This window comes from Rhopalosiphum padi, chromosome 3 (genome assembly GCF_020882245.1).
Source record: "Rhopalosiphum padi isolate XX-2018 chromosome 3, ASM2088224v1, whole genome shotgun sequence".
Classification (NCBI taxonomy): Eukaryota; Metazoa; Arthropoda; class Insecta; order Hemiptera; family Aphididae; genus Rhopalosiphum; species Rhopalosiphum padi.
In genome coordinates this window covers 2636739-2661273 of record NC_083599.1, presented here as the reverse complement: position 1 = coordinate 2661273, position 24535 = coordinate 2636739, and the positions used below count along the sequence as shown (strand labels likewise).

Here is a 24535-nt window from a genome sequence, read left to right as displayed (position 1 = left end):
CGGCGACGGGTTACCCTACAGTCAAAAATAATAATCAGGTGATTGGAGCGTGATTGAAATTTTCTGCACTTGAAAAATAAAATGTATTTAAAATATTATTATATAATAATTTGGGACGGCGTCAAATGTCCTGCTTATAGGCGGCAAATTGCTTAATCCGCCACTGATTCTACTGTAATATAATATAATATAATATGGTAAATAAGACCGCACATTGTCTGTCTGTCTCTCTCTCTCTCGCACACATATTGGCTTCAATGTATTATACGTCAAACGGTCATCATTCCTATTTTATTATAAAGTGTCTGTAGGTGTTGAACCATGAAGACGCGTCAAGTGCGCGCAAAAATATTTTATCACATTTTGCCATTTTGAAATGCACTACTTGCAACACAAATTAAAATCAACCATAACAACCAGCCAAATGAAGGTAGAAACGAGGTTTTGGTATAATAAAATTTGTTATTTTTTTTTATCTACATAATGAACTTTTTTCTATACTGTTAACGTTTTCTGTAATTATTAAAACGTAATAGTACGTCAGCGGCAGTGAAAGCGATAATATATTATGTTTTATAGCTGTATATAATGAGAAAAATGAATTTATGCTGCAGCTATTGCAAAATGGCTCTTTTACACAAAACAATGAATATGACTGTTGTAAATCTGTATCTTTTTCAAAAATTGTAAATTTGAAAATAAAGGTGGATTGATTTCAGCATCCAATTCAGTTTTCAAAATAATTTACGACTGACAAAATGTTTTTGTTTTTCATTGATAATTTTAAATCTTTACATAATATATTTGGTCTAGATATTAAGATAACTTTCCATACTGTTAATATGTATTATTTAAACAACAACATTTTCTCAGATTTAAAATGTGAAAATGTGTTTATAAGAAAGACCACATAAACTAGTTTTTATAACACTTATAACAAAAACATTTGTAAAACTAAGATTAAAATAAAATAATTTGGAAAAATGTATTTAATTAAACACTGTTACTAATATACATATATTATCCAAACTAATATTATTTTCCAACCAATTAATATATTAGTATTGCAAGTATAGGTACTGACGTTTTTTACTGTTAAATTAGGTAAGTAAGACATTTTCATTTTTGTAATAATTAGTAATTTGTAATGTTTTAAATTGTATTCATGCAATTGTAATGAAAAAATACATTGTAATGATTGCCATACTTTGTAGTCAATGGCTAAAAAGAGTGACTTCATCAGAATCTTACTGTATACATATTCATTTAAATGCCTTCTTTGTATTATAGTCATCTGTAACTAAGTGTTATTTACTTAATATAAACAAAACTGTGTTATCCACTTGCACCGTACCTATTGACCAGATCCCTACGACACTTTACCGGTATATGCCTCAGTCATTTGGCATAACAATTTGTTATAATAAATATAATATTGAGGTGGGGTACAACATAGTTTATCACATAGACAAAAAGGAGACAGCGCTACCAAAAGTTATGATTAGGGCTAGAATTTCAATGCATTTGTATGTTGTTTTCCTTAAGTCTAAATTGATTGATTGATTGTCAGATATATCCATGATTTGGCTTATTCTCAATTAAATAGTAAAATTTTTTTTTTTTTGCATATTTTGAACATAATGCATATAATTGCATACATATACATTTTTGAGAATCTTGTTAATTTTAAATGGTATTTACTTAATGAACGTCTATATATAATATTATTGGTTTATTTGTCGAATTATTGTAAATATACTACCTATGTAAACTAAAATAGACTTAATACTAAAGAAGCATAAAACATTTTTAAGAATGTGTAACATTATAAATGGTGAACCGTGAATATAAAACGAAAGAAAAAGATGTTAATATTACTTTTAGTCCGGGATAAATCACGTAATTTAAATATGCTCCAACAACATTGTGTGATGTGGAATAGAGTTTCAGCCAATATAAATCTTCGATTTAATCACCGGTAGTTTTCACAGTTGAAAATTTAAAAAAACATAATTTAATAATAAGTAATAACAAATAATAATAATACCTAATAAGTACTAATATTAACAAATATTTAAAAAAATTGTTTTTGCTTATTTTGGTAAATAAAATGCACATTTTACAATTTTTTTACTGCATAGAAATCCTAGCACTAATTATAATAAATGGTCACAACAATTTTTAATGTGGCTTACTACCACACGACCCATTATTGATATTTAATCATAAGTCGTGATACAACTAAGTTGCTAATTTTATTATGAGTATAGGAATAATAATAATTAAAAATAATATAAAATATGCAGTATAATATGTGTTAAAAATGTAATACAAAACAAAAATTAGATTGAAACGTGTCCACTTAATGCAATTCTTATTAACTCGAGTCGCCACGCTCAGTACAAAGTTGTACACCTATAATAATAAAACAATTTTGTACAATTGTAAATATTAAATTTATTTATTTATCAAGCCAGGTCCACACTAGGACAAATGTTGTCGAACATAACTTGACAAACTAGTGCTACTGTATTTTCAAATGTTTGACAATAGTGTTTGTTCACATGAGAATTAAATAGAATATAAATATTACTGAACATTTCAAGAACAAAACGCTGAAGAAATAACCTAAATGAGGTCTTTAGTGAACACTAGAAAAGACGGAAAATAGTGAGACAATTAAATGAGATTTTTCCAATTTGAGTGTGATTATGAAAAATATTCGGGAAAAGAGTAATAAAAAATAATATAGGTAAAAGTAATGTATAAATTTAACCAATATCAAAATCAAATATAATTAGTTTTACTTTTTGGTTTATCCTTAGCTCGGGATTCTTCTAATTTCTTGTACTTCATTTGGACTTTATCTGGCATCCTTACCATACATTTTTTGATGAAGTTGTCCATACTTAAACAATATGCATGATTTTTTATTACATCATAACACATTGGACACCGCGTATTTATCATTAACCATTTGTCAATGCACAATTCACAAAACATGTGTGAGCAACCCAGCAATATTGGCTAAACCAAAATAAAAATAAAACTAAATTAAGTTATATTCTTAAAACATCTAGATCTTTAATTTTTAATTAATATTTATTTATGTATATGTTTTTTGAAAATTATTTAATTCTTACCCTTATGAATACTTCTAAACAAATAAGGCATTTATAATCCTCGTTATCCAACCACATCATATTAAATTCGTCAATAAGCTTAGAATTCTTATTCTCATGCCTTTTTAATTGTTTGCAAAGTGTATTCACTGATGTTTCAAGTGAATTAACTTTTTTAACAAGCTTTTTATTTTCAGTTATTAGTCTTAATGAATCTTTGAAAAAAATGAAAAATAAATTTACATATCATAATATAAATAAGCATTATTTTATGTGGTTATTTTCTTACCTTGTTCAGGTGATTTATTTGTTGATACTTTTGGATGTATTTTATTCACATTTTTAGCTAAATTTGAAGCTGCATGTGCAATTGGTCTGAAAATAAATAATATAAATCAAAAATAAAATATAAAAGTTATAGTTATAACTTAATTTTGTAAAAAATGTACTCGTTAGTCAATGTCTGCTGAACATTTTGATGTTTTTGTCGATATTTACTGCTTGTTGCAACTTTAAAAGTTAGAGCAGGAAATTCATCATCAGATTTTTCTAAGAATAATAAAGATTACATCATTACCAAATATTTTTAAATGTTATAATATTTTAAAATTTGCTGTTATTCTATTATTTTACATAATTTATTAATAAAAATCATAACAGTTATTTTACAAATACCATCAAAAAATCATGTTTTAAAAATATCAATATTTTTAACTATTATTGTTTTAAATAGCTCTATTGTCAAATACACACATACTATTTCTCTGTAATTTATTATCTATTAATTGAATTGTAATATTAAAAAGATCATCATTTTTTCAATGTTTAACATGTTATTATTTTATCATAGCCAACTTATTAGTACTTGAAATAAAATTATTATTTAAGTATATAGAGTAGATATGTTACTGTGAATTTCCGCAATTGGTTTGGTGAGTGCTGACAATCACCTAGTGAATGTCGACATACACCTACTAAATTAGTGAATGTTGAAAAATTAAAATAATATAGACATTTACTAGTGGATGTTGACATTTACATTAGGATTTTGGTCAATGTTGACATATACAACACGGTTTTGGTTAATGTTGACATGAGTTATGTATTCGCACATACTATTGTAGTATAGTACTATAGAGTATAGACAATAATATAAAATTGAAATTATATGTTTAGTTATAAATATTAACAATTACTTTTATTAATTATCATTATTATTATTGAACAATATTATACCTATATTATTAATTTAAATTATGATTATTTTGCCATACAAAAATTATTATTTTAAAACAACGGTGAAAAATGTTCTACTTATTGCAACACGACAAACTGTCATGAAATTTTGAACTGCATAAAATGCCATCATTTCTACAACCACAATTTTGTGGTGCACTTTGTTTTGCAATTACATCTTGTGTAGGTAGGTACTAGAATTTTAGATAAGATCAGATTAAATAATATCGGCATTACCAACATTCACTAATATCTTCATATAAATTTCAACATTCGCTAGTAAATGTTTACAAACAGTACAAATTTAATCAATATGCCAACATTCACCAATGACTTTGGTGTATGACGACATTAACCGGTGACTGTCAGCACTCACCAATTGCGGACTTTCACAGTAACAGATATATATAGTAGATTACTCGCAATAAGATGGCTTTTCATGTTTATTCGTACACTTACCTACAAATCGATGAGATTTCAATGTAGGCCATACATGATTTTCAGGATTCATATTGATGCGATTGTATGCTGTTAACAGTTACAGAAAAGAGTTTTAAAATTAAATATTAAAATATTTCAGAAAGAAAATTATCAACAAAAGATTAGTTAGAACAGTTTAAACAAAATAATATTTATAATGTACAATGTGTGCATAATAATTTTTACATATTACCAGTAAAAATGACCATCAAATTAATAATAGATACAAAACTTTAATTTTTCTAATTGTAAGTTTTTTATGTGGTTCAAACTTGAACTATAGATAGATAATTATAATACTGTGACATTCCAATATTACTAATTGATTTGTAATGTTTGCATGTAATCAATAGGAGGTATTTTAAAATTAAACAGTAGTCATACTAAACAATAATTGCAAGGAATAATGTTAATGTGGATATTAATAGTTATAACCTTAAGAGATTTGAAACGATGAACTTGGTAACATAATTTAATGATTTTACAAATTTAAAAACTACAGTTGTATGATTACAGATCATTATCTATACATAAATACACATAAAATATTATACATAGTTATTCTTACCTGAAATGGTTATCTCGTAGTTTAGGACAATGAATTAGCGGCGTATACGAAAATGCTACAGCTCAGGCGCTGAGAAAAACAAAAATGCCATTAATATTTTATCTACACGATATTCAATAGTATATTATTATAATCATAATTATGTATAAATTATCCCGGTAATAATAATATTATTATATTCACCTGAACGACGTGATTAAATACGCACACTGTTGACTACGTTATACATAAATTAGTACTTATTATGAGTACACGCTTGCGGTATGATGGCGGTGGTGTGTTGTTGACAGTGTGGAGAATGGTCGGAGGGTTGGATGCTGTTACGGAACAAGCTGATAGGAAAACGACCTGCAAAACGATTGTGCCGAGGAAAACTGTTGTAGTTAGTAGTTACTGCCGAAACTGGTCCTACATCGCCCGACCAACTCCCACCTCAATATGGTATCAACCTGGTAGCATTGTCGTCAGAAGACCAATCGAGTCGGTGACGAAACGCGCCATATCATTATAATATGATAAGTGATAAGAAAATCGATATTGAAATTCTTACTTTGTTATTATATTTTTTCAATATTTTAAATTTTTGTCTTAGATATTTTACGCATTATATTGACAGACGATAACATAACAATATTATAATATTATTAAGATCGTTTTTATTGTAACATTATTCTTCGCTTTTAAAAGCAGTCATTTTGGGTACGTTTCATTAATATTTGTTCGCAATCATGTTACGTTTAGATAAAATAAGAAATTTTGGGTGAAAAAAATTTGTGGACTCGTTTAAAGTTGATGGTTTTTAACCTTCTTAAAAATATAGCACATTTGACTTCCTATAAAATGGACTGAATGACAACAAACAAATGTTTTAGTTTAAATCATTTCAAAGAATTTAAGGGGTTCTAGATAGGAAAAATATGAAGTTAATATTTGAAAAAATAATGAAAATTTCTAATTGGTAAGACATTTCTGACACTATCACAATTAAGGGAATAACAGTTATTAATAATTCTTTTTATAGAAAATAATATTTTCGAAAATGCAAATACTTACTTACACAATAACTAAGCCCGTGCTTACAGTCACTTATCTATAGTCTATAGTATAGACTCTATACCGTACTCTGAAAGCTGTCTTTCGACTATCTGTATCTTTATATATATCTAATAATTTTGATACAAAGAGCTGACAATGTCAAAACTAATTTAATATGTATCTTGCTGCGGTCGGCGACTCAGCATATGTGTATTATATGTGTGATATGCCATGTACGTGTTTTGTTTAATATAATACAATTTATGAGTTTGTTTATATTAAATTTGATCAACGAACGTCTGAGCTATTACTCAGAAACAGAAAAGCCTAATAAAAAAGTAGCATTAGAATCTGCTGAAACGATTGTCGAAAACAATCAAAATTCTGATTCAAATCCAAAAAAATCCAACCGTCTCGAATAAAAGTCAGTATAACAGTTTTAAATCATCATATAATTGATTTATTGTAGATTGTAGAAAATAATAAGTTATGATGTATAGCATGTAAAAAAATAATACAATTAGAATTATTTGGTGAAAAAAATTACGTATTTCAAAGCCAGATTTATACAAATATATTACAACAATCTGAAAAAACAGATAAAAACGGTATTGAAGAACCATCGTGCAAAATTTTGCGTGCGATGAAGCTTTCGTAATGGTTAGGGAAAAACTTATGGGAGTATCAATTAAACTTAAAAAAAAATGATTCCAAACTTCATTATTTTACATTGCTTTAATCTATAAATAACGTGAGAAAAATAAAGTTATAAATCATTTTAAAATATTTATGGATAATATAGTATATTATTTATATCACCAATCACCAAAATAAGTAAAATAATATAAGTAATAAGTTATTTGGAAAAAAAAAATTTTAAAATGAGAAGATTTTTGTCTGTTTGTTGCTTCATAAATAATTTTTCAGCTCTTTGTTAACATTTTAAATCTGCTTCAACCGATTTAACAAGGGGTTCGAAAGAAAGAAAGAAATACAACGGGTTGATATAAACAATCTCTAGCATCAAATTTGTTAGTAATCTTAATGCAATGGCAGACATTTTTGATGTACTAGGAAAATTATCAGAGTATTCACAAAGGCATAATATCACTATTGTAGAAACCGACAAAGCTATTAAAATAACAATTAGAGTATTTGATTCGATGGTAAACAAACCTGGACATGAACTAGCCGACGCTTCATTAGATATTGAATGAAATATTTATAAAAATGTTCCCATTCAAAATAGAAATGTAAAACAAATTAATACAAGCCAACTAGGTATATACTATATGTAGACTCGACTCTATATTATAGAGGTTTGTTAAATAATTTAAGAAATCAATCGGATGATAACAATCAATTCATCACATGTAAACAGTCAAAACGTAAAATATCAAAAGGAGAACATATACAATCATATAGAATTACACTACCGTCTTGACTTACTAGATCCAAAACAATGGTCTATTTCTGAAAATGATGAAGTGGAAAATATTTTCTACCGTTTTAGTGTTTCCAGTTTAAATTAAATAAAGAAAATTATAGTAAATAAGGTGTTCCAGTCGATTTACAATAACTTTTTAAATCCGTAACTACTAGGAAAAAGTAAATGAAAAAAATATTTTCAAAGAAATTGCGCCTACTATACCATTACCATAACAACCAGTACTTACCAGATAGGAAACATGGCCAGTGGCGAAATCTAAATTTTAACTGGCCCGGGAGAATTTTGTTTCGCCGGCTCAGATCACCATAAATGTAAAAAAAATAATGGAAATGTAGTGGAATTAAAAAATAATTATTATTTTAGTTGGGTTAAATACATGATATAATATTCCTAATTTATTACACACACACAAACGATATATTAAGTATTATTAATATAAAAATACAAGTTATAAGTATAATTGAATAAAGGCAAAGACATTTTCCGCACATATAGGGCAGTCATCCATTTCTTTCGCACATTCAACACAAGTGTAGACATGTCTACATGGTAAAAATACCGCTGCCATTTCTTCTTGATGACATACTTTGCAAATCATAAGATTTAATGTGTTGTTGGAAGACATTTTGGAACTGCACGGGACCAGTTTGAGATCTTTATCATTTACTGTATCCATAAACAAATATATTCTTATTACATTTGAGAATGGATGTCTACATAGAGCGCAATGTTCGAGTGAAAAAGCGCATTCAATGCAGGAAATCGCATGACCACAAGGAACAAAAATCACTTTAATTTTTTCTTCATAGCAAATCTTGCAAAGCATACAATCTGGTACATAATTAGGATCTATCATTTGAGAAAGATGCTGTTGGTTTTTACCAGATAAAGTTTTAGTAATTTGTAACCCATTACTGTGTCTATAAAAATAAAATGTTAAAATCATTTTAATACTAAAAAATATATGTTAAACTAATTGTACCGATTCAAATAAAACATACTTTTTTGTTGTCTGTATTTTCATTTTAGTGCCGAGAATGTAAGTATTTTTCTGTTCCGTAATCATCTTGAATAACTCCTATAAATAAAGTGTAAGGTAATTTTTTAATATTATTTCTAAACTAATAAAATTATTTAATTACTAGTTGGTTGGATTTTATGACGTCATTTTCCACATCATATACTTGGTCCACAAAGCTTTTGCCTTTATTTAATAAAAGATGACTACAAGTTTTAGACCATTTGGCATGTTCTGTCCACGGTTGATCATCATCAGTCCAATGAGATAAAATTTCAGCGCAAAAGAAACAAGTCATAAAATCAGTTTGACCATTGCCTAAAAATGTATTAAACATTTAAATCAAAGTTCTATTATTATTATAAATATTATTATAATTTCACCTGAATAAAAAAATCCCGCTTTAGATAGAATATTAAAATCTTGTTTCAAGGTTCTCGGGCAATTATAAAATGTTTCCAAGCGTGCATTGAAGGTGACCATTGTATTGTCATTAAGAGGTTTTAATTTTTGTATAATACCCTCAGAATTTAACAAATCTTCAATTCTTTTTGCCCGTTCATTAGACTGGAGATGATAAATTGAAGGATCGTAAATACCACTCATATCATACACTTCTAAAAATATGAATAAATTATAAAATGATTTAAAGTACCGTGAAAAAATAAAGTATATTAAACATTTTTTTATCAGACAATTTACATCATAAAAAATGAAATGTCCTTAAAATTTTACTTTATAATTAAATATAATTAGATTTATAATCAAATTAAAGAAGTTTTTAACAATTTTATAATACTAATCGTAAAAAAATGATGTTTGTTAATTTGCTTTTCACATATATTAGTGAAAATATTTTTCAAAAAAAAAATATTAAAATTTGTTACTGATCTTAATATCAAATTTATAATAATGTGGAAATTTGTTAGAATTATGTAATTAATATATTAGTTATCTTTACAAGATAATTTTTCAGTTATAATTTTGTTATTAAATATACAAAATATTTACTTCAAAATCTATTACTTTAATTCTATATCAAATTACAAAAATATTTAATTTATTTGATATTTACCTCCGTATCTTTGAATATATGAACAATCTGGATTATGACGACGATGTTCAAGTACTGGAACATAATCTTCTTTCCATGAATAAAAAGATTTACAGCATTTAAAACATTGTACACAATCCTTATTGCCCGTGTAGAAAAATCCAGCTTCAGCCATTTTACGAGGTCTTAAACAAATGATGGGCCAGTTATTAAATGTTTTTAAACGACCATCAACTGTAGCCAACTGTAAATAGAAATAAAATATTACAAATATATTAAATTTATAAGATTTTTACTTACAATTTCATTAATAAATGGACAATTTGGAGAGAGACGCGCGTGTAGTTGTAACGGATCTTTACCCAGTGTCCAATCAATAAATTCTATCTTGCATTTATTACATTTCACATTATCATCACTGCCCAAGTAAAAAAGACCAGCTTCGGCCAATTTAAGAGGTGTTAAAAAATTGATGGGCCAGTTATTAAAGGTTTTCAAACGACCATTAACTGTAGCCAACTGTAAATAGAAAGAAAACATTACAAATATATTAAATTTATTAGATTTTTACTTACAGTTTCATTAATAAATGGACAATTTGGAGAGAGACTAGCATGTAGCTGTAACGGATCATCACCCTGTGTCCAATCAAAAAACTCTTTCAGGCATTTATTACATCTCACTTGATCATTACTGCCTAAGTATAAAAAACCAGCTTCGGCCATATCAAGTGGTCTTAAAAATTGTATACGCCAATTTTCATTAAATGATCTTAAACGTCTATTAATAGGCATCTGTAAAGAAAAACATAAATATCAATTATAGTCCGTATTTAATAAATATTTTTTATACCTAACCTAACTAAGTGGTGGTATAATACAGTGTTAAAAAGATAAAAATACATATATTACAGTAAATTTTGTCTTATTTGGATCCTCGATAAAACGGAATCCTGCTCTATGCGGAATTGTATTAGACTCTCGTAAGATTTCTATAACTTAACATAACATTAAACCCTTGATAAAACGGAAAGCTATTTTTTTATCCCATAAATCATAATATACACCTCAATCAAACGGAAAAACATATCATAAAATGAATAAAAATATTTTTGGTACCCACATTTATTTTGTTATCAAACAATTATTAAGGTCAGCTATTAATACGTGTCGATGGATCACTACTTTTTATTTTGAATCTATATAAACAGTGCTTATTATTGTCACTGTAGTACGACTACAGTGTTTCTAAATGGTACGATCCCAATGGGAAACCTAACCTAACCTCTTGGATAGGTATCGTACCAACCTAGAAATGCAGTTTTTTTAAAAAAATACATGACAAATCCATTAAGGTATAATATTCGGCAACTCACATGTTATCTGAGAAGCATGATAATAATTCAATTTACAATTGGTTAATAGAATGGATTCGAGACGAATCTTCATGCCCAAAACAAGTCATAACAGACATGTCGTTAGCATTATTAGCCGCAGTCGTAAGAGCATTTACACAATATAATTTAATTTAATTAATTACATAAGTGCTTGTTTCCAATTACTTTTTAGTATGCAATAAGATTCATCGACATGTTTTGTTAGATGTGATGTAGCCCATATTATAAAACTTGTTACTGCTTGGAAGTCACTCAATTTAGTTGATAAGATATTAAAAGATTTAATAATTCGTAGAGTAGCTCAGGTGATCTTATCTGATGATACAGAAGATATAAAACAACTTTTAATATGTTTCTTTTGGCTAATTTATAGCAAGACTGATGGTTATTTGAAAAATGGTCATAACACATTTGGTGAAAATGGACGACAAAGAATTTCGACAGGAGTTATAGAACCATATTTAAATGAAAACAACGAAGACAATATTGAAGAACTGGAGAGTTTTTGAATACAGCTATAATTTAACCAACACGATAAGTTCATTTTATGAAATTTTCACAATGTCAAATTGAAGTATGTGATCAGATCGGCGACCATGATAATATGTATTTCATACCAGCTGTTGCAATTCTGGTATTAAATGTATGTAATGTATGTAATCGGGTCCTGAAACACGTCAACAGCATGTCAAATGAGAATTGATGAACGCTTAAATAAATGAAATTCCACTTGAAGACACTGAGATGAACCGATCTCCTCAAAATATACCTCCAATAAATTGTGGAGTAACAAATTATGAAGTAATAAATAATAAAGCTGATAATAATGAAATAGACACAATAAGAACAAATGACAATTTGAGCAATTTCGATTTCTATATTAATAAAATTTTAAAAGAGGATTAAAAAAAAAAATTTACAATCAACCCCCGCGTACAATCACAGAAATGCACACAATACCGTTTTTGGAAACTTAAGATACTTCAGAAGAGATTTGGGGTAATATATTAGTTATTCATTAATCTTAAAAAAAATAAATCAACATAATTGACACTAAATCGAGAGATTTTACTAAGAAATTTAGATTCTAAAGCTAAAACAAATATTATTGGACTTATAAAAAATAGAAGCCACTCGGAATTTAAGTCCATTCAACTAGACGGTGAAAACTTTGTACTTTCAAATACCTGTGATTTTGATTCTGTATTACAAATTTTAGCAGTAGTATATTGTGATAGTAATGAATATGCAACTTTTATAATTAAAGTACATTATGGTGCCTAATTTTTGCATTACTCCGAGATAGTGTAACTTTTCAAACTTATAAAAACGAGCCAAAATTTTAAAACAACTTTATCCAGAAAAACCGATGATCAATGGGATAACTTTATTATCAGTTTAACAAGCTGCAGACAATATGCTCATAAAATTATTACAAAATGACGAAAGCGTAGAAATAATTGAAAAATTTACTTAAAAAACCTATTAAAAGACAAATTGAATTTATCTTAAATTTTGAAATTAATAACCTACAACAATCCTTTCTTTGTACATTTTGTTCAAAAGTGTTCAACTTGATTCCCAGATTTGGCTATCATAAATTTTTTTAATTTAATAATAACATGGATGTATAATTTACTGACACAAATTTACAACTTAAAAAATATCCCTAAATCCCTCACAGTATCAGCAACTGAATATAATTTCAAAGGATCGGTAACACCTGATAACCAAAAACGAACGGTATCATGTGATGCGGTAGGCCACGCTCATACATATAAACACTCAATTAATATATGGCAAATATATGACGATACTAAGGAGAAGGTACCTATATGCAATAAAGGATTGTAAAAAGAAATGTCCAAATTTTAATGTTTTCTAGGTAGTATACCTTTAATTGATAATCAATCAGATACACGCAGATTATGTAAGTTGCAGTTTCTACGGCTTCCTGAATTTGATTTAGGGATACTAACAATGCACAAATGATCTGCCCAATTAGAATTTAAAAATTCCTAATCGGGGGAGGGGGGAAGCGTAAAAAATGGACCTCAAATATGTTTTCGTGTGTACACACCTTCTACTACATAGATAGCCAGAAACCACCTGAGCAAGTTGGTTTTGTTAAAGGCAGAAGAACGCGTGAACCTTAAACATTAGACAGCTCTTCGAGAAAAGTAGAGAATTTAACCAACCCGTAGTAATGTGCTTCATTGAATTTAATAAAGCTTTTGACTGTGTACAGTGGAGGAAATTATGGACCATCATGCTGGATATGGGAGCTCTTGAACATCTGATCAACTTAATTAGAAACTTTTACACGGAGTCAAGAGTTGCAATCAAAGTTGAAGATACTATCAGAAACATTCCAACCTACCAAAAGTGTTCGACAGGGATACATTCTCTCACCTATCCTTTTTAATATTTACAGCGAAGCAGTGTTAAGGGAAGCATTTCAGGAATGGAAAGTTGGAGTGGTTTTTGGAGGTAGGAAGATCAACAATCTGCGCTTTGCTGATGACACCACGTTATGTGCCGAGTCACAATCATAGATGAGTCAACTAATAAAGAGTAGAGAAGAATTAAACAATAAGTACGGATTTACAATTAACAGAAATATATTTGAGTGTATCAAAAAAAAAACCCCGTGGTCATAGTAAAATTTATGAAAAAAACCAGGTTAAGCAAATATTAAGATATTTTAATTTAACAATTTATTATTAAGTGAAGGCAGACATGTAGTACCTAAATTAAAATAATCTTATAGTCTATACTATTACCTGTATAAATATAAATAATATATATGCTACCTATATGCATAGCCATATAGGCATGTTCTTAAATCTAATTTTATGTTTTGAAAGTTTGTAAGTTGTAACATAATATTAGCATATTACCCAAGTGGCTAACGTACCTACAGTTGTAAATTGTAATGATAATTTATTGAAGGTACCTATTATATTTTCCTACCTATGTGGCTATGTCATTTGGAATTTATCAATTTGACAATTTATGTTATAACTTATAATAAAATATTAATTATTACTAATTAGATAGCTATTTAAAATTTAACTTTTAAGTAAAATAAAAATACTTGAAAGGTTAGGTCGTTAGGTGTGAAATTAAATTTAAACTAGATAATACATTTATTTTTATTATTTTAATATCATGTGTCTTGAATTTTGATACTATTTATTGCTTATAGACAACTAGGCAAAGTACACTTGATGGCATTGTTGAAGTTAGAAAAAAAGTGTACAATGTTGATATTGATAAACAAACTTTAATTGATGGATGTATTATGCTGGTGACAGATAACGGACGACCACTGTCAATTCTATCCGATTGTGGACTACGGACCATTATCGACCCTATTATAAAAGAAATTGGATCAAGTAAGATGAACAAAAAACTAAAAAGTATAACATAGCTATTCTTAGTTTTAAAAGTACCTAGAATATTAAATATTATAAAAAAATGTGTGTGATTTTTTGTTTTAAATTAAATTTTAAATTGTATTGGTATTCGCAGATTTCACAATAAATGAAAAAAATATACAGCTATAAATAGCAAACAAATTCAATAAAATTGTTGATGATATCACAATAGCGTTGAGTAAAAAACTAGTTTTTTTTAAAGATTGACTGTGTAACACGTTTGAACAGAAGTATAATTGGGATCAACTGTCAATTTATTAATGATGGAAAAATCAAAATTGTGACTCTGGGAATGGCGGAATTATTAGATAGACATACTGGACATTATTTAAAACAGCAAGTAAGTTACCTTTACATTAAAAATTAAATATTAAAATAATTAAATAAATAAATAAATCTTGAAAATAAATAATTTGTATTGTCTTCAAATTACAATTGTAAAATTGTAATTCATAACTTCAAACTTATAATCACAAGTGGTAGTACTACTTAGGCATATATGTATGATACTTAATTTGAATTTCTTATTTCTTGCATATTTTAAATTTTATAAGTACCATTATAATTTATAGGTGATAGGTGCGTAGGTACCAATATTATTATTTTATTGACTCAGTAAACCTTCCTATTGTTTTGTATATTATAAATATTAATATTTAATACAATATAATAGTATACATTTTATAACAGTATAACACTACTAATATTTTTTAAATAATTTAGTTATTGAAAAATAACTTCAGTATAGAATACACGTATAATATTATGTATTACTATTGACTACATTGCTGACAATATCTGTGCTTATGATTGTTATACATTTTTAATATTTCTGATCGATTTAACAATGATTCATATTCTAATTCAATATTTTAAATTCTACTTTATAAGGTATTACTTGTAATGGAAAGATACAAAATAAGTCCTGCACAAATATACTCCATAATTTGTGATAATGCAAAAAACATGGTGAAAATTTTGACTTATTCAATAAAAATTCTGAAAATAATGATGAACCAGTTGATGATACTGATGAAAAAAATATTTCCAACCGGGAAGACAGTAGTTATTTTGAAATTGAACATTTACTGTATTAACTATTAATATATTTTAATGTACTATCTTTATTAATTACAGACGATGATGTTTTATTACAAAATATTCAAGATATGATAAGTACATCAGATATTGAGATGGGACCATTAACCACATGTATGAGATGTGCAGTTCACACATTTCAGCTTGCCATTTGTGATTCTACGAAAGACCGTTATATTCAAGGCATTTTTTCTTAAGCTCGCAAAGTAAATAAATTATAAAGTCAAATGATTTATGTAGATTTTGTTGTGTTTTATAAATTATTGTACTTTTTTGTAGTAAATATAATAATATTACTTAACCTACTTGTCAAAAAACTAATAATTTTATATTTTGGTTTAGTTTATGATTATGGTTATATATTATATACTTATCTAATACAATATATTTACAATGGTAAGTTTTAAAAATTTAAAATATTTTTAATTGTTTTGTTAAGGCAGTGAAAATTTTAAGAACACAAACATACGCAACCTGGTTGAAAAGGGAAGGATTAAAGCAGGCAATTTTGGACATTGAAACTAGGTGGAATAGTACATTCAATATGTTGTACAGACTTATAGAACTCAAACAATTTTGTGTGACTAATGAACAAATAATCTTATCTTCTAATGATTGGAATTTGGTTGGAAAGATAGTAAGTTGTTATATATGTTGTCAGTAAGAGTCTAAAATTTATGAAATTGTTACGAATTTACCAGGTTACAGCTTTAGAGCCAGCTAAAATTGCCACAGTCCAAATGCAATAAAACTCGTTAACTCCTGGTGATGTATATGGTATTTGGTTAAAGACTCAAATGTCTTTATCAAAGATAAATATTCCACTCTCAAAAACATCAATAAAAAATATGGCTGAACGACAAAAACACATTTTTATGAATCCTGTATTTGAATCAGGTATCTATGACTTATGAGATAATGTAAATTGTTATTAAATCATGTTCTATAACATTATTAACTAATAACTGTTAAGTAATAACTTTGATTATGCATAGAACTATGTGTAATCAATAGTAATAACTAATACCTAACTAGTTCAGTATTCAATTTTATACCATGTATCTTAAATTCTAATGAGTAATAACTAATAGATAATTAAAAATATATATATATTTTAGCAATTTATCTTGATCCACGCTATCAACATTTAATGTCTGTTACATCAAAAACCAACACTGTACTTCATTTAGTGAATACTTATAATTTAATGAAAAACATAAAAAAATAATAATGATACAGACGATACAGTCCAAGACCAAGATACTGATGAATCTACAACAGAAATTAGTGAAACTACTAATGAAAATATAGAAACAGGATTGGAGGAAAATGATCCTAATAGTTTTCAATTATACTTGCAATCACTATCACAAGGTGTACCTTCATCATCTCAATCTTCTTCATCTAACACAGATACTGTTTCTATTTCAATCTCGTCACTCCTGAATTTATATTTCAACCAACCTATACTACCACATACAGAAACTATTTTGTCTTACTGGGAAAGTAAAAAGTTTGAATGCCCTGAACTGTATGCTCTTTCTCATGGGGTTATAGCTTTTCCTACAACACAGGTATTGTAATTTATCATTTATGTTTACCAACAATAAATTATAAATGTCATAATTATTTAGTTAAAATTCATATTTTTAGATTATAATTTTAAAATATTTATGTCTAAAGTATAAACTAAAGATTAAACTATTAGAGAATCCAAGAAATCCAATTATTTTGATTATTTTGATTTAGGTATCAGTAGAACGCTCATTTTCGTCTCTCAAGTTTGTGTTTAGAGATTTAAGATCCAGATTGGGCTCAGAACTACTGGAGAAAATAATGTTGATACGAGCAAATAAATAATGATGGTAATTATTAATTAATTGTTATAGGTACCTGGTACCTACAATCTACATGATTACAAAAGTACCTACATATTATATTATTTAATACTTGTTAAGTATTTACAAATTATTATTTTATTTATACATTTAACAGACAGTTTTTTTGTTTATATACTTATTACCTATGAAGTAAAACGTAATTACGTGCCTATCAATAATTATAATTTATAAACTAGTATTTATGTTTAAATAAACACTGGAATCCACAGTTAAATGTATTAGCTTTTCTTAATAATTTAGCTATATATATATATATTGTGGTTTATTTTTTATAAAAACAAGTATTGCCATATGAATAAATAAATAAATAAATTGTAAGTAATAGCTTATGAGTTATGACTTATGATAGAAAAAGTATTAAATAAAATATTGTGTTTGTAAATGCCCAAAATGGATGAAGGAGAATGAATTTAAACTTTTAAATTCATACATTGCATGAGACCATTATAAGCAAGCAACAGTTAACATTTGATTATTTTAAGTTACAATTTTGTATTATTTAGTTGCACATTTTTTTATAAAAAATAGACAAAAAAAATAATGTCACAAATAAAGAAGATACTTCAGAATATAATGGTACCTATATTATGTAAATGTATTCCCATTTCCTATTGTGTTCTAACTATTTCAACACAGCCACACAGGTACTTAAATAATGATATATTATAATTTATATTAATTTTAATGTTATTATTTATTGCCTATTGAGTATTGGTAATAAAAACGACAAATGTTATTAAAAAATAGAAATATGTAAATTTCTAAAAATCTCTTGGCCTGAAATAGTGTGTTTCTTGAATTAAAAATGTGTGTTAAACGTGTATTTATACTTTTTTAAATATCAGAATTGTCAATACTCCAATAACCTTTTTTAGCAACTATCCATTTAAATTTAAATTTAATATTTTGTTCAAATATCATAAGCATAACATGAGATGAGATTTGACATGACATATCATGAGATTTATTATACGGTAGGTCTGTAATATAATGTGATATTATTGTAAATTACAATTAAATATTAATGTAATGTAATCGAATAATGATCTCTATAATAATATTATAACATATTATGTTGTATGCAAAAGCAGGTAGGTACCTACTACCTACGTTGTTGAGAACACGAAATTAGTTCTGCTGAACATAACTTGGCATATTGTATGTACATTCTACACAAAGTGTACAAATCGGATATATTTTAATTTTTAAGGCTTTAGGCTCAGCCCTTAATAGTTAATAGATAGATAATAAAAATTGGGTCAACGGTTTTTAGATGTAGGAAAATATAATAAAAATTTAAAACACCGTTCCAAAAACCAAACATTTTCAAAAACCGTTCTTGAAACCGATAAATTTTTTTTTTAAAAACCTTTTTTGAAACCAAAAAGTTTGAAAAACCGATCTTAAAACCTAAACCAAAACCAGAAAATGTAGAAAACCATTCTCAAAAACCGAAACCAAAACCGTTAAAATATGAAACGGTTTCGATCCCTGCTTTAAAGCTAACTGGCTGTAATGAGTGTAATGTATTGATTTGAGAAATGTAATCTCTTTTATACTGAGACATAAGAAAATTAGTTGTGATAGTAAAACATTTAAATACATCCCGAAAAAAACTTACTTGGTAAATCAATGGATTAACAAAAAATGTAAATAATAAAAATAGGTAACATAAAAATCAAAATTTAATAGTGGTTCAACTTTAAGCTATAATTGTAAGGAAGTTTAGGAAAAAATAAAAATTTAACATAACTTAAGAAAAGAATACTATCTATATATTTAATAATTAGAAGAAAAAAATCAATACGTTTGAAATAATAAGTATTTAAGTGTTTGATGTTAAATAAATCACCATATACGTTATATACATAACTTATGAAAAATTATTAGAATATAATAAAATGTCAGTTTTAAATTATTGTTTAAATGGTATTTTGAGTAGTCAATTTTGAGGAAAATCTTATTTGACCAACTGAAATATTTGATTAAAAAGATAATAGCTACATAATATTTTTAACTGTAATATATTTTTAAGTTTCAAAAAAAATTTTTTTTTTTAATAATCGTTTGGTGCCTATGTACTTAGAGTTAATTTGAATAACCTATTTTAGAAACAAATTATCAACATTATTTAAAACGTGAAGAAAACATGGAAAATATGAAAAATGTTCTAAAACAATTTTATATACCTAATAAATAATATGAAAGTCTTTAAAGGTTTGTTTTATCAACTATTTTCATCTATATTTTAGAGATATTAAAAAAATGTATTAATAATAATTTGTTTTTAACTCTGTGTAAATATAAATAAATGATAAGTTTTAAAATTAAGTTAGTTAACTATTTCTAAAAATAGAAAAATTAAATAAAAAAATATCAATAAATATTTTTAGTAAAATATAATCAGGTTTGTAAATTGACTACTCATTTGTTTTTAAAATTAATGGTGTTTATTTTAAATTTTCTAATGTACCTATTTATTGTGATTTGTGGACCACATTTATTATTTTGTTATATTTATGTAATGAACCTGCACCTACAAAAATAAATTAACATTTCACTTGGCTCATCATATACACAGTTGATTAATTATAATAATTTGTACTATTGTATAATTTTGCAGTATTTTAAGCATCAAGACAACCATTCAACTAACTAAAAAATATAGATTTCAAGTAATTCAAAAATAAATTATTATTTTTTTTTTTTTTGACCGAGGTATACACGTTTTATTGTTTCCTATGCGATACTGTGAAATTGTTTTAAATTCCTAGCTTAGACATAAAATTATTTTCGTAATTTGACAACAACCAAATATACCAGTGGATATGACGTTTATAATTTTATTAACCGACAGTTGTTCCTTATAAACAAATATACGAGTAGGTACTGGCAAATCATAGTCGATTGAACATTGAATCGACGCATACTACCGTTGACCGTACACCTAGTTACATAACATGGACATAAACCAACACACATTCAAAAGAAAACTAAAATTGTAAAATTATCACTTATAATTAGGAACTGAACAAATGTGCGGTTAGTCATTCCGTCTCCCATAACCGTCGGCTAATCGAAACCTGATATTTTTGGTAACGTTCACACCAAAAGCGCAAGTATTTCAAATGTATATGATTAAATAAGGTATAATCGATAATGAATAGAATTGAAAAATCTATAGGCTTGTGATTAAAAAAAGCAGCAAAACTGTTAACAAAGATATTAGTTTAAAAAAATATCTCGCCAAAAACCGTTTGTGCTTGAACACTATTTTGTGTAACATCGTCTCGTGATAAGTAGAGATGCGGAGACACGGAGTTACCAACCCCTGATTCTAATATAAAGTTATTTACTTTGATTACTGAAATCCTTATAACAGCAATGGACTTGAAATTGGGAAGCGGGGGGGTTGCCTTGCGTTTTATATTGTAGTATCATTAGTATACGCCTAATAAATAATTATGTCAATACTAATGACGATGAATACCTTTGTCATGCGCCAAACGAAAATACGCAATTCCGTTCCAAAGTGAGCACCATTATTATTGGAATACCTACATGGACAATAGTCATAAAATAAATAGGAACGTCTTTATAAATAGCCAATAGGTATATCGTCAACTCCGACGCAAAACGAGAATAATTGAAAAAAAGTTAAATAGGTATATTATACTTACGGTGACGGCGATCAGTTGGTTTTAATTGTCCGTATTAGTAATCTTGTGCTAACCGTAGGTACGGTGACTCGTGTTTCAAAATTTGGAATATAGCGTTGGCGGTAATGGCTGCAGCCGACGTGGAAACAGTTAGTCTTGGAAATGGCGAGTTCAATGACGCAGCTACACGTGGATCTAACAAAGTTATCTGCGCCCGTCGATACTGAAGGTCGTGTGATACACTGTATTACGGAGGAGTAGGGGGCAGTCGTGCGAAAAATCATAATGATCTGGACTGAAAACGATAACTATAACAACATATTCGATACCACAGTTACCAGTAAACCAGCAGTGATACCAATGTGATGAGCAGTGATAACGAAAAATCGCTCGCTGTGCTCACTCGCACAAAAAAAAACACGAAAATATCCCTCGACTTACTATGCAACTCCACCACAAGTGGATCATTAGGTAACCGCCGCATAATCACCCACCCGCATCCACCCCGGATGACCATCTATTAGTATAATGTCTATGATAATACCTGCCCAACCACTCTTATCATTTTTCGGACAAGTACCATGCTCCTATTACGGAATATGTGTTCACCATTCCTTGCATTTGTAGTATAGACAAGTAGAAAAAGAAAGACTGCGAGAGTGTGAGAGAAAACTTAATTAACGACTCGACCTCTTATCTTTCTCGTATCTCCAGACTTATAGTAGACTAAATACACTCAAACTACTATTGACAAAGTCTACGACATTTTACTTTTGAAATTTATATCCCATCAGACTATCCAATAATAAAAATATTTTATATAAATATAATATTATGAGTTCGTTTCGTATTATTTTTAGTAGTATTTGTTAAAATAAATACAGTCATATTTATAGTAAAAAATAAAGAATCAGAAAAAAATTTCATAATAATCATCTTTTAATTTGGACTAAAAACCATAGCGAAAAAATCACTATTCAAATTATTGATATTCTAAAATAAAAAATGATTTTATAAATATTTCTGTGTATACGAACTATTAAAATCAAATGTATTAAAGAATATCTATTTAAACTGCCCTTAATGCAAAAAAAAGGTGAGCAAGTGGGTATCGCTCTGCTGTATAGTAAAGATGGAGAGTAGGTCACTACAAAGGATGTGTTAAATTTGAATGCAATGACAGGTATCATTGTATACGAAAAACGATTGTGAACGGAGATAATTTGTCAGTCTAGGATAATTAGTAGGATATACTATATTGTTAGCTATATTTAAATTGTAATATATTATCGTTATTTCACGCTATTTCGTAAAAAAAAAAAAATTTCAAACGCTCATAAAATTTTTTCTATATTGACGCTAGAACTTTTTTTTAACAGTTATTTGAAGAAAATGTATGGAGAACCTTGTGTTGGGTTTTTAACCTTAGTTATAAATCACAAAAATGTTATGAATTTTCAACTTCAAAATTCCTTGCAAATTTTCGCGATTTTGACATATTTCGTAAACATTTGAACTTTAAATGCTTATAAACAAAAATTGTGATTAACGATTTATGATTTTTTTTTGCTACGATAAGTATAACTTATAATAAACCTTGTATTAAATTTTAAAATAATAATAATAATAATAATAATTTTATGGAAGAAAAATCAGATAAAAATGTAACTATGAAAATTCTTACTGTACATAATTTGTAGTTCCTCATTTTTTTTTTAAGAAGATTTCTTCTTATGCGAAGCTCTCTTTTTTGGAGAAAAGACCTTTACGGCTTTACAGACGATTTAGGTAAATTCTTTGATGGAATTGAGGTAGGTTTAAGGTGTGAGCGTAATTTACTTGAAATTATAATTTAAAATGTATCAGAAGAAAATAATAAGAGATAATAAATAATAATTATGAGTCATAATTAAAAATATTATATAATATTTCATAATTGATGACTTTATTTTTTACAACATTTATTTAAATGGGAGTATGGAATTTATAATGATTTTTTTATAAAAAGTATCTGTCATATTTAAGAACAACTTACCTAATGAAAAAAATCATTTTCTATAAAATGCTTTGAACAAATTTAAATTCATTTCTTTGTCAATGCGTTTTTAGATAATTTTAAAACAATTTTCATGTTCTCCAATGGTCGACCAACTCTTCAATTCCAAAATTATTTTGTGTAAAATGTTTGGTTCATTACGATTCGGCAACTGATTTGTAACTAATACTTTTATCAGAAAAATCATATGTATTACAACCATAAACACTGCAATGGTTGTTGCTTTTTTTTCAAACTACCATTAACCTTCAAAAGTAAAAAGTAAAAACAAATAAGTACTAAATATAAAAAATAAAAATGCATACACAAAATAGATGTGGTAGTGAAATACTACTATATGCGTGGTTATCTGTCCCGAATTGGAAGGTACAAATTATTTCCACCAGAGCGCATATTATTATGCTACGGCGGCAACGACCGTTGTTATATTCATTCCTTATTTTATATAATATTGTGTGCGCGGTAATCACCACTGTTGTTTTTTAAAATCAAGTTTTAGAAAGCTTAAAACAATTACATTTAAGCAATTACCTTTACCTACTAGTATTAAAGAGTTTTCGGAAAATCACATATCATCGAATCGAGGAGCTTCGTTAATTCATTCAGCAACTTATCTAAATCAATCAGTTACCTCCAGCTCAAGTAATCAAAATACTGTGATGAGAAATTCCATGCGAAAATAATGATGCATTTTGTGAAATGGATGAAGATGACTTTTTAGTGGTTCCAAAAAAATCATGTCTCTTGTTGGTTCTCTTCCGTTGAAAAGTGGAGCACATAAATGTTGCATTTGTGGAATTCCTGTCCATGCAATTTCTTCCTGTTCAAATAAAAGATCAGAAAATGATGAATTAAGAGTTTGTTTTGTTTGTTCATTACAAGATAACATTACTGAGGAGAGCAGGGCATGTGAATCTTGGGATCGAAAAAATTTAAAAAAAAAAGGCAAACCAATTCTTATCTTATTCCAAATCCTCATCTCAAACACATTGACCTCAATAACTCTAAAAGTATTAAAAATT

General features: G+C 27.3%; 2 protein-coding genes across 2 annotated transcripts; one reads left to right on the top strand and one right to left on the bottom strand.

The window, feature by feature from the left end:
- Positions 1-8339: 8339 nt before the first annotated feature.
- LOC132924705 (putative inhibitor of apoptosis) lies at positions 8340-10757 on the bottom strand. The gene is made up of 7 exons (XM_060989147.1): positions 10539-10757; positions 10264-10482; positions 9985-10207; positions 9293-9526; positions 9034-9227; positions 8893-8969; positions 8340-8811 (listed from the first exon to the last, which is right to left on the bottom strand). The coding sequence occupies exons 1-7, from the start codon at positions 10755-10757 to the stop codon at positions 8340-8342; spliced, it is 1638 nt and encodes a 545-aa protein (XP_060845130.1).
- Positions 10758-12103: 1346 nt separating this feature from the next.
- LOC132924704 (uncharacterized) lies at positions 12104-17757 on the top strand. Its single transcript, XM_060989146.1, is given in 12 exon segments — positions 12104-12160; positions 14568-14757; positions 14972-14991; positions 14993-15139; positions 15691-15775; positions 15778-15861; positions 15937-16025; positions 16337-16534; positions 16653-16794; positions 17016-17116; positions 17118-17471; positions 17647-17757. Coding segments are annotated over 12 exon segments (1578 nt in total).
- Positions 17758-24535: the final 6778 nt, after the last annotated feature.

What these genes read in the sequence shown, in the direction of transcription:
- LOC132924705 (XM_060989147.1), bottom strand. Translation starts at nt 10,757, where the DNA reads ATGCCTATTAATAGACGTTTAAGATCATTTAATGAAAATTGGCGTATA. An exon ending in GTCCATTTATTAATGAAATT is followed by an intron (nt 10,208 to 10,263) that starts GTAAGTAAAAAT and finishes TTCTATTTACAG; the next exon opens with TTGGCTACAGTTGATGGTCG. An exon ending in AAAATACAGACAACAAAAAA is followed by an intron (nt 8,812 to 8,892) that starts GTATGTTTTATT and finishes TTATTTTTATAG; the next exon opens with ACACAGTAATGGGTTACAAA.